General features: G+C 36.8%; 1 protein-coding gene across 3 annotated transcripts in view; it reads right to left on the minus strand.

Annotated features, from left to right (window-relative positions):
- Nucleotides 1-12,133, minus strand: part of Fhos (Formin homology 2 domain containing) — a 792,187-nt gene that overhangs the window by 115,802 nt on the left and 664,252 nt on the right. For all 3 annotated transcript variants that reach the window (XM_081744509.1, XM_081744508.1, XM_081744510.1), the window contains one exon: nt 2,268-2,408. In XM_081744509.1, coding sequence (XP_081600635.1) covers nt 2,268-2,408 — 141 coding nt within the window. The remainder of the gene's footprint in view (nt 1-2,267; nt 2,409-12,133) is intronic.

Genomic DNA, 12,133 nt, shown 5'->3' on the forward strand with positions numbered 1-12,133 from the left:
CAGACTGCTTGAAATACAATTGCATAACAATTTTAGAAAACTGGAGGAGAATAACTCTAAGAATTCGGAGTATGTTACATCGCAGGAATAATTATTGGCTTGTGTAAGTGATATATGTACGTAATAACTAAAGACCGGCAGCTCTTGCAAAATGACATAAATGTTATATTTGCCACTGTTACAGGACATCGTGAATAAATGCCATTGATTATGATCATTGCCCACATTTGCCACTTTATGGATCCTTCTTGAATTTTGTTTACATTTCTCTCGGAAATATGTTGCATTGTTTTCCCGTTATCATGGAATTGTAGCTCACCTATGAGATATGGTATTTAAGTCTCCTCGCTGGAGGGGATAAATCATTGTTGAGCAACCAAATATAGGGAAAGCACAGTTGACGATGCTATGAATTTCAAGGTTGTGACATGCTTAAATGTGATTCTGTCACACCAACATTTGTTTATGGGGAACTCAAAGAAAATGCTTATGATATCGTGTAATCAGAAGTGAAACATACGTGTTGTATTGCATTACCCCGTCACCAAGTGCCAAGGTAGGGTTTAAATGTACGAAATAAAATTTTAACGTAGTTTTTGGTCACAGTATTCATTGGCATACTTTCTCTGTAGTTTTTTACGTTACTTATATTTCTATGATTCACAATTTTCGGGATTTTGATAAACAAACAAACAAACAAACAAAAACAATGAATATATTAATTTTTGCAAAACAAACTCCCATTTTTTAATGGTCAATTTCAAAATTTCTTTTTCAATTTTTGATTTATTTGACCACAATTACTTGTCTCTAGTAATGCTAATACCGCTCTCTAGTAATAACGCTACAATTACCCAGTTTTTGTATACATTTGCTATCCCAAATCCTATTGCTAAATCAATCTCTTATAATTTCAGTTCCTTATTTAACTTTTATACAGGGTGTTACAAAAATCTGTCACGGTATTTTGAAAATAGATTCCTTACATCAAAATAAGAAAAAAGTTCATATGGACCTCTGCTCAAAAGTGGATAATTTCGGAGTTATAGGGTGCCGAAAACGTGAAATAAGTGAACTTCAAGAGTTCATAGATCCACTACTATAAGACCGATCATAGTCGGGTCAAGACATCACTGAAGAACTAGTATGTGAACCATCCAAATATTCATCTTTCAGAACCTTCGGTACTTCCACAATTATTTTTAGAGAGGCTGTTTGGCAGTACTTGATCACTCTCCACCTACCTCTCTAAAAATTGGTGAACAATTACTGAAGCATTCTTAAACATGGATATTCGGATAGTTTACATACCAGTTCTTCAGGGATGTCTTGTCCCGAGTACGATAGGTCCCATAGTAGTGGAGCTGTGAACTTTTAAATTTCACTTATTTCACGTTTTCGGTACCCTATAACTCCGAAACTATCCACTTTAGAACACAAGTCCATATATATATATATATTTTTTTATTTTGATGTGAGAAATCTGTTTCCAAGATATTGTGACACATTTTTATAACACCCTGTATATATCCTATAGAACTACAAAGGAAAGTAATTGGATTTACTAGCTTAGTAGCCTCTTTGACTATGTAAGGCAAATGGGAAAGAACTTATCTTCGAACAAAACATAAAATCAATATTATCTGAACGGACAAACCACTCAAAAATATTCTCTATTGTTAGAAGTGCAAGAATTATGATATTTGTCGCAGCTGTAGTTCTAACCTATACATGTTTCATTATTACGCTTGACAAACACTTATTCTAATTCTAATCTACATATGCTTCACTATTACGCTTGACCCAATACTTATTGTAATTCTAATCTACATATGCGTCCCTATTACGCTTGATCGACACGAATTCTAGTTCTAATCTACATATGTTTCACTATTACGCTTGACTAATACTTACTGTAGTTCTAATTTACATATGTTTCACTATTACGCTTGACCAATACTTTATTCTACTTCTAATATACATATGTTTCACTATTACGCTTGACCAATACTTTATTCTACTTCTAATATACATATGTTTCACTATTACGCTTGACCAATACTTACTCTAGTTCTAATATACATACGTTTCACTATTACGCTTGACCAATACTTACTCTAGTTCTAATCTACATACGTTTCACTATTACGCTTGACCAATACTTTATTCTACTTCTAATATACATATGTTTCACTATTACGCTTGACCAATACTTACTCTACTTCTAATATACATACGTTTCACTATTACGCTTGACCAATACTTACTCTCATTGACTCTATCTTCTGCGTTGGCCAATGATGCTTTAAGAGTAGCAGCCGTTTCTTGCTGCTCACGGATAAAGCTTCGTTGTCTCTCCGCACGTTCACGTCGCCGTCGGAGCGCTGGCGTCACACCTACGTTCTCCACTAAAGAGCATTTGGAGGAAATCATGTCAATGTTACAAAGCAAACACATTCCGTTAGGGCATCATTGCATACTATTATTATTATTATTATTATTAACAAAGGTGTTTTGCTTCATAGCAAAATGTCAGTTTAAAAAAATGTAAAATGCAAATTAAAAAGAAAAATACATGAAGGTTGTCGAAATGTTACTACTTAGGGAACATGAGGTACATAAAACCGGGAAAATGATTTGTACATAATACAATTATATTGCTGTCATTTTTTATACCTTTAGGCAAAAGGCTCGATTTTTTCAATTAAGTATTTTGATTTATACGACTGAAATGCGTTCATTTTTTTGTTTCTAAATAATGAGCAATTTTAAAATTTTGGAATTGTGATTTTAATAAGCCCGCGTTTGTATAAAATTATTATTACATAAAGATGGGATAGGTTAAGGTACTACATTACTTTCTATTAATATCGATCTTAAATAAAAACTATTTTTGATAAACTTGTGGACTACAACAGTACTCTGTAGTTCATGAATTCTTGTTCATATACAGGGTGATTCACTAGGAATGTCACATCATTTGTGAGGTGATTCTACATGTGAAAAATAAGCCGAAAATGTCGTATCAACATGTGTCCGATTTTCGATCGTTACGGAACTGGAGTGGATTGAGAACTACACACATACATGAATGATTATGAAGACAAGTGTGAATATTCGTACTTACCGAAATGCTGTGTAGACGCTGTGGTGGACTGACTAATGTTGGGGCAGATGACTGATCCATCGTACAAGGGATGTTCAAAAAGTCCCCCACCCATCCCAATGCACTTATCAACACCTTGGAGGGTGTGTTGTGTTGCATATCGAACATCATCACGCCTGCAACAGCGTCAGTGATGCGAGCTACTAATTCTTCACGTGTATCTACCCTCGTAGCGTACACATCCCCCTTTTAACCACTCCCATAAACAAAAGTCTAAGGGGGTTTGGTTGGGTAATCTGGGAGGACAGTTAATGGGTCCGCCATGGCCAATCCACCGTTGAGGAAATATGTTGTTCAAATACTGGGATACTTGTCTGGTACAGTGAATTGGTGCAATAATCAAGCACGACACGCACACGGCCTCAACTGCTCACTGATCCAACCCACGATTGCACACTGGGTACATTTGCATCTGTTACTTCGGTGCAACGTCTCAGTGCTGCCATCTGTTGGAGAACCCCCATACCTCTTGCAGTATGGATCAGTCATTTGTTTCACCATTATTCTGTCCACCATAGCGTCTACACAGCATTTCGATAAGTAATATTCATACTTGTCTTCACCATCATTTATGGATGTGTGTAGCCTCCAACCCGCTCCAGTTTCGTAACGATCGACGTGTTCATAGGACTTTTTCGGTTTATTTTCACACGTAGAATCACCTCACAAATTATATGACATTACTGACGTTCCTCCTGAATCACTCTCTATCTCAGACTTCGATTGTCATTGCGCAAACTGATTAAAAACTGGAAGATCTTGAACAATTATTCAAACAACATTGTAGTAACTTTTCTACAACCCTCGTTACTACGTAAAAATAGCTGTTAAAACTTTGGGTTTCCTTGATGGTTGAGTTAAGGAAATTAGTCCCTTAAGAACAATGTTAATGATACGTTTAATTTGAAGTTAGAGATTTTGTTTCGCTGTATTTCTCAGTGCAGTAAAAATATTACCTTAAAAATACTTTAAAAAATTTTTCAACATGGGAAAAATAAATAAAAAAAATATATATGTATACACAAGTAAAAATTAAACTGTAATATAATATTATGTTTAGAAAACTAGTTGTTTCTAAGAACAACCAATTTTGTGGTAAACCACACAATTATAATTATTCGATCCAATTTTCCCGTGCACTGTTCCTCCCCATATTACGAAAAAGGTCAAATTATCTCTCCTATTCAAAGTCAGTAACGCCTATTTCAAAAATAATAGGAACACTTGTAAAATAACTAATATTTCGGCAACAAGACTTTACGTGATTATGATGCTGCCCTTGACTTTCAGTAAATAATATAATAATAGTAATATCAGCAGCGGGTTTCCGAAAACTAACAAGTTCAGAAAAAAAAAATGTTTCACAACTGATTAAAGTCATTTGAACAGGCGTTAAGTAACATACAAAGAGTGAAAGTCAGTCACTGTTTCACTCTCTGTGTGTTATTGAATTCGCACTTACAAAGGATCTCGTGTGTCTGTAGAAAAGTTGTTTCCTCCTTTGATTAATATATGAAATCACAACCGTCAATAGATGTTCTCAATATGAACACTGGATTGTCCAAGCACAGCAGCTAGGCTGTGGTTTGAATGGAGAGCACCGGCTACAGGAGTGAGAAGGTGTTTGGCTGTTCTGGGAAGCGGACTGGGTGGCGTAGTGTTTAACACATCGGCACGGTATGCTGGAGATCCTGGGTTCGAGTCCAAGTCCAGTCAATCAGTTTTTCTCTCTTTGTATGTTATTGAATTCTCATCTACAGAGGATTTGGTGAGTAAAAAATAAGTTTAAATCGGTTGTTACCCCCCTTTCATTAATACAGGCGTTATGTACTTTTCGAGATATTGTACCACCGTATTGATTCTGCGACTTTAAGCGTGATTGCACATTCTGAAAGGTGAAAAGAGAAGTGTAGCACTATGAAATACTACTTATCACTTTAGGCTCCTATTGGTAAAGTCAAGAGGGTTAGAAGAAAATTTTTTAACCTGCGAGTAGGCGTATTGCTAAGGCAACCGAAAGCTGGCTCAAGAAAAGATCCCGTTCCAGCAGGACTATTTTTGTGCTTATTATAACAATGTAACACTTTATTTTAGAAGATATTTGTCTAATAGATTACCTTTCATTCTACCTTCCAAACTTCGTACTGTGCCATTATTTCTTATTCCCGACTGTGAACTGTACACTTCACGTAAAATAATTTCCTTCTTCCTTGAAGATGCTCTACCAGCACAGCCAGTGGTGCTATTCTATTTTTTTAACAAACGGTTCTGTGATAGTAGATGGATAGGTGTGTAGATAGAAACAGTTTTCTTAGGAAACAAACTATACAAGGTATTTACCACCTTGGGTTTGAACTAAGAAATGTTTCTATTTTATTTTGTAGAGGCGCGTTCAAACAAAACCGACTTAAAGGAGGGGAAAACATACGACAGAATATACAATAATGTATTTATGTTAGTAAAATTTAGTGCACGTAGCTTCAAAGCTTTACCAAAACTAGTCTTTTGTTATCTCAAAATTCCAAAAGTTTATTACCATCAGTACAAATATGGAGCACTCAAAAGAATTAGACCATAAAAACTAAGACCTAGAAATCTTTTATTAACATGACTGGGAAGTTTTATCGCTCGCATCAGATAAATTTCTTGGCGCCCACCCATTCAAATTTCTGTCTGCCCATTGAATTGAAACAATTCAAAGTTGCTTGTTTTCACAACAACGCAAGCGAGTGGGAAAAGTACAGAGTTGTTTTAACAAGATTTTTGACTTTTTTCTTTCACTCTTGGTTAGGTCATGCGTATGTATGAACGTTTGTTTTTATGTCTAGGTATAACAAACGTTTTTGCGAACTCAAAATATTTTAACAGTCGGTTCTAGCGAGTCGGTGCGAACCGGCTGAATAGCATCACTGACCACAGCCAAGAACGATTAAATACTGCGAATAAAATTCAACTGTGCTAATACTTACAAAATCGATTTAAGGGAATAGAGGATTGCGTGAAATGTCACATAAACAGCTCGGAAAAAGTAGAAAAAAGATATAAATTCAATATGACATGCCTCAAAATTATATAGACATGTCATAGGATCTGTATATCTTTAAATAGAAAGGTTAAACTGCAATAGTTTTATGTGGCTAGCTTGGACTATGAAAAAAATACATAAACGAAGTTTTCTGCAAAAACATTTTTAAAAAGTTGAAAAACGCATTAAATAAAGAAGAGAACATATAGCTAAAAATACATCTAAAAAAGAAAAAAACTACAATCAAAAATTAATAAAAAAGAATTTAAAAAATACTTCCAGTAATGAACAAAAACACAGATACTTAGAAACACATCTAAACAAAAATAATTATTGTTAAAAATGTTTAAAAAAAACAGAATTTTTTAAAAAATATTTCCATTAATATACTTGAAGATTGCAAATACAATATTTCATTACCTAGAATTTCTCTCTAACTTCAACCCAGTATACATTCAGTAAATAACATTGGTTTTTATAGGACTAATGCCCGGTTAACCCATGCAAAGGAAACGTTTCAACAAAGTACCCTTTCTTGCAGCAATTAGTAAGCAAGTGCTGGCACACACAAAATTGTTACTTCTGTGTTTATACATTATTCACGTTCCAATTAAAATAAAATATTAACCAATATGAAAATAAGTAATGAAAATTGATCTTTATGTGAGTATTCTAACACATACGATTGTTATATTAAATCTTTTAACTAATGCAGTCGAACAGAGGAATATTAAAATATTTTTTTTTTTTTTTTTTTTTTTGTTATTCACTATATTCTGGCCAACACCTATTGTTAAGAGGTACGTACGCAGATTGACTTTCCCTTTCTATATATTTTTTTTAAAAAAGAATAGAAAAACGAGTGTATGAATAACAAAAATCAAAATTTAAGTTACATAGTCCAGTAGTTAAAAAAAGTACATCGAAAGGACCCGCCAGGACATCTTTATTCATGTTGGGAATTCTATCATGCATCAATAGAAAGCTAAGCAGCCTTTGGAGAGTTCACTGTCTGATGGTTATTCACATCAACCTGTTGTTTTACGTCGCCAGCTGACAACATCAAGTAAATAATCTATCTATTAAAATGCTACAATAGCAACAAGAAAGCTTTTTTCTTTCTTTTTCTTTTTCTTTTTTCTTTTTTTTTTTTTTTTGTAATAGTTAAGGGTTAGGGATTTAGGGAATTCTTTATTCATCATTTGTTGTCATGGGGATAGTATTCCTAACCCTAGCCATTAGAGGGTTAAGCCCTATCTTTGGCACTGGTGTTATTACACATTAGTTTTATTGCATTGGGTGATGGATTATGTGCAATTGTGAAATGAAAGAGTTAAAAACATATCTAAACATGAAATCGTGTAGAAAAACATTAAATATGAGTGCAGAGGAATATGAGGGCGGCTCGAGACTGATGGTGACATGGGGAAAGCCCAGTGTTAGTGCTGAAATTATACATGGTGCAAAGGTGGAAAGAAATGAGGAAGATGATCTGGTATATGATAAGTATGGAGAATATCGTTCTTGTCGGCGGTAGGATGCTCAGTATTGAGATACAACGTAAGAAGGACATTTAATGGTGTGTGCAAGTACCTATACGGGGCGTCAGTTTCAGCATCAGCCTGTAAAGTATCAAGAAAAAATGGGTGTGAGACTGGCAGACAAGAAAATATGTATTTTAAACGGATATCGGCGAGATGTTGAGTCAGTTAAGGGAAATCGATGTGCTCATAAGTGAGAAAGTTGGGATATGGCAGCCTTATGCGATGCGCAAGTCGAATGGCATGACGTTCGAAAAAATGAAATGAAATCTTTGAGTTTTACGTCCCACGATTATGCCGGTTAGGCTAAAGGAGACGGTGATGATGAGAAATGAATGAAATGGTGGAATGAAGAACGTGGGAGGAAACGGGATAACCCCGAGAAAACCCACGAGCACTGTGTTTGCCCACCACAAAGTCCACACGGCGCGAGCTGGGATCGAACCAGGGACCCTAAACACCGGAGGTGAACGCTCTACCACTGAGCCACCGCGCCCCCTGGCATGATGTTCGAGTATTGAGTCATAGAATTTCGTGGGAGCGTTGCACCAAGCTATGTGTGCAAAAGTTATGATGGGCCGAAGGAACATTTTATATGTATTTAGTAGCAATGGCGCGTTTAGGCCCCACGTAGTTCCAGTTAGGCGACGTAGAAGATTGAGCCGGATAGTAGCCTTTTCGGATATTTTCTCAAGTTGAGCCTTCCAATTTAGTTTGTAGTCGAATACAACCCCAACATTGTAGCCTTGAAGTAGGTTGAAGGGGATGGTCGTTAAGTATGATTTTGAGGTTTCGCGGATTGCGATGAACCCTGGAGCGGTGTTTCGGGGGTGAGAAGACCAATGCTTGTGTTTTCTCGCTATTGACAGTAAGCTTCCAAGTTTTGCACCACTGCATAAATTCGTTGAGAGTGGATTGCAATAATGTGCTAATCTGATGCATAGTCTTGCCGAGAGCTAGAAAGGCCGTGTCATCGGCATATTGAAATAAAAACACGTTTTGCATTGGTTTAGGTATATCAGAGGCATGTAGTATATATAAGAGTGGACTGAGGGCGGAACCCTGTGGAACGCCACAATATGGAAATATAGGGTGTGAAATAGGAGATCCTATGTAAACATATACTATACGATTAGTTAAAAAGGAATATATAAAGCGTAAGTTGCAGATCCGGAGGTTTAGCTTCTGTAATTTTGAATAAGGCCATACTGCCATACTTTATCGAAAGCCTTTTCAAGATCCATTAAGACGAGGCAAGATGGAAAAGCCTTGTTATATTGATTTGTGATTATTGTAAGGAGCCGAAGTAACTGATCGTTAATGGAAAAGGCTGGTCGAAAACCTGCTTGGTGTATGGGTAGTAAGTTATGCTCTTGGAACTGTAAATGGAGTTGCTGGACAAGAATTTTCTCAAACAATTTACTGAAGACTGTTGTGAGTTGAATTGGGCGGGAAGATGTGCAGGCTTATGAGGCTTAAGAAACATGCAGATTTTGGATACTTTCCAAACTATAGGGTGAAAGCCTGTACAGATGATAAAGTTGTAGAGTGCAACAAGTAGTGTAAGTAAAGAGAGAGGAACTTCTTTAATTAGCCGGTACGAAATATGATCGATGCCCGGTGCAGTATTTCGTTTCTTATTAAAAAAAAATGAAATGAAATTTTTGAGTTTTACGTCCCACGGTTATGCCGGTTAGGCTAAAGGAGACGGTGATGATGAGTAATGAATGAAATGGTGGAATGAATAAAGTGGGAGGAAACGGGAGAACCCCGAGAAAACCCACGCACACGGTGTTTGTCCACCACAAAGTTCATTTGGCGGGAGCAGGGTTTGAACCCGAGACCCCTAGCACCAGAGGTGAACACTCTACCACTGAGCCACCGCGGCCCCCGTTTCTTATTAAGTTCACGTTGAAGTTCATTGGTAGTGATAGGGGCTGTAAGAGGATGGTCGATATTTATGACGTGTGAGAGTGATGGTTGTAAAGCTGGAATAGAAGACAAGTCTGTGTGTTGACTAGGATTATATGATATTGCAGGCGTAAAGACTGACTGTAATTGTGTTGCAAAAGCATTATCCTTATCTTGGTCTGTAAATAGAGGAACAGCAATGTCCAAGAGAGGGTACGATATTTTAGTGCTTTTGCCCGTTAGTCTACGGAAGGTTTTCCAATAACGGCTTGGTGAGGCTTCATCATTGAGTTTATTACAGGCGCTGATCCAAGTGCGACGTTTGTATGGTGTGAGATAATTTGTAATAGTGCGTTGCCATTATCTGTGTTGATGAAGACATTCGTTGCCCGTTCGTTTATATTCTTGAAAGTGTTGTCGTGATTCCTATATTAGAGAGAGGTAGTGTGGAGGCAATTTTGGCTTAGACGGATAAATTTTCTCTACAGGTATAGCTTGCTGTGCACCGCTACGTACTGCGTTTGTGATATGGTTGACGACATTGTACATTTCAGTTTCTGAAGTTGGTGGTTGAAAACTGGAGACACAGATATTGACGATGTGTCGAAATTGAGGACAATCAGCCTTATCATATCGGTGGATAATATGTGGTTCTAATTTTTGTAGAGATGAACGAATCTTTTTGATGCTGAATTTGATGGGACAGTGATCGCTCCCGATCTCGTCAAGAACCTTCATCTCACAGTCGTTCATAAGCGTGAGGGATGTCATTACTACATCTGGGGTTGTTTGGCTAGCTGATCGAGTGGGACCAGGAAGATTATGAACGTGTAGTTGTAGTGTATTTGAAACAAAGTCCGTAAAACTTTGTTTTTCTCTAGCGCTTCTGCTATGAATATTTATGTCAGCAATGATGATTATACTTTTAACATCATGGGCTATATAATCGAAGAAAGCAAATGGTATTGGATGACCAGGGCATATATATATAGTAGCTACATTAACTGTAAGAGAAGTATAATATATGGAGAATAAGAGGTGCTCAGGAAGGTGTGCAAAGGTAGTAGGATTGTACTGTCGATAAGGACGTGAAAAACCAATCAACACTCCTCTTTGAGCACGTGCGTGTATATCGTGGTAATAGCATCGTTGAAGTTGGTAGCCAGAAAGTCGTGCTGAAGAGTCTGGTTTTAAAGCTGTTTCGTTAAGGGCTACGATATCGATTTGTTCTTCTAACAGAAGAGGCTCTAGAAATACTTTATGTTGATGGAAAGATCTGATGTTAGGACAAAGTCAAGTCAGAGCCGTAATATGTACTGCCATATTGGTTTTAGACTTCTGTTTCTAAAGGTGCTATGTGGAAGTGAACGAAAGGTCTTGAATATGTTGCAGTAAAGTTGAGGTTTAAGAGAGATTTGGCTGATGAAATGGCAATACAAAGAATGTGCTCACGCTGAAAAGGAAAAACATTTTGTAACACAATTGTGATGTAACGAAGAAGATCTTCGACAGAGAGACTGTGAGGGTGGGGTTGCTTTGTCAAAACTTTGTACTGGCACTGTTAATTCTGGTCGTTCCGGTTGTGCGCGAGGTTTTCCCTTACAACGGTAGCTGTATGTTGGGTGATTTTCCTTACAGGTAGAACAGTTTGGCTGTTGTTGCTGATTTTTACATGATTTTGTGTCGTGAGGTTGTGCGCAATAGCCACATTTAGAGGGGTTAGGGCATTGGTGTGTAAAATGAGCGTTATAAGTTTGACATTTGTCACACCGAAGTGGCAACGGCCCTGGTGTCTTGGAAGGCTCGACACGATGAAGTTTCTTATAAATAGGAGCACCATGAGCTAACAGATAGTCAAGAGCTATTTGATTTTGCGACAAAACGCGTACCATATAAGTAGGGCCAGTGCTATTTTTAATGCGAATGCATTTGTTATAATTCCTTCTTCAAGAACTTCTTCATCGCTGATTTCAAGTATCACTCCCCGGATAACAACAGAAAACATGGGTGGTTTTCGAGGAGAAGGAGGAGGAGGAGGAGGTTGTTTCGTCTTCCTATCTCCTTGTTTTGTTAATTTAGCTGTGTTACCGAAGATTTCGTAGGATGCTTTGTTTCGGAGTGTTATACCGAAATTCGGATCTTTAGAGTGAATTATAAATCCATACTAGCTCGAGGCAGATACTTTATTATTTGTAAGAACACCATTTTAGGATGAGTATACTTGATATCGAAATCGGTGAGCAAAAAAGAATAGATATGTTCTGTGGCTGTATAAAAAGATTGTATAACAAGATCCTCCACTCTGATGTTGCAACCTTTATTAGTTCTTCCAAGACAACCGTACCGTTACAGTACAGTGTGTTTTTTTAGGATATTGATTATCATTGTGCAATTTGATCTCTTATTACATCATGTATCATATACATTTAAAAAAAAGTATTTAAAAGTTCTTAACAACTTGTTTCATTGCAGTTATGCAAATCAAATTTT

The sequence above is a fragment of the Thermobia domestica genome, chromosome 17 (assembly GCF_964235325.1).
Source record: "Thermobia domestica chromosome 17, izTheDome1.hap1.1, whole genome shotgun sequence".
In the NCBI taxonomy this organism is placed as follows: Eukaryota; Metazoa; Arthropoda; class Insecta; order Zygentoma; family Lepismatidae; genus Thermobia; species Thermobia domestica.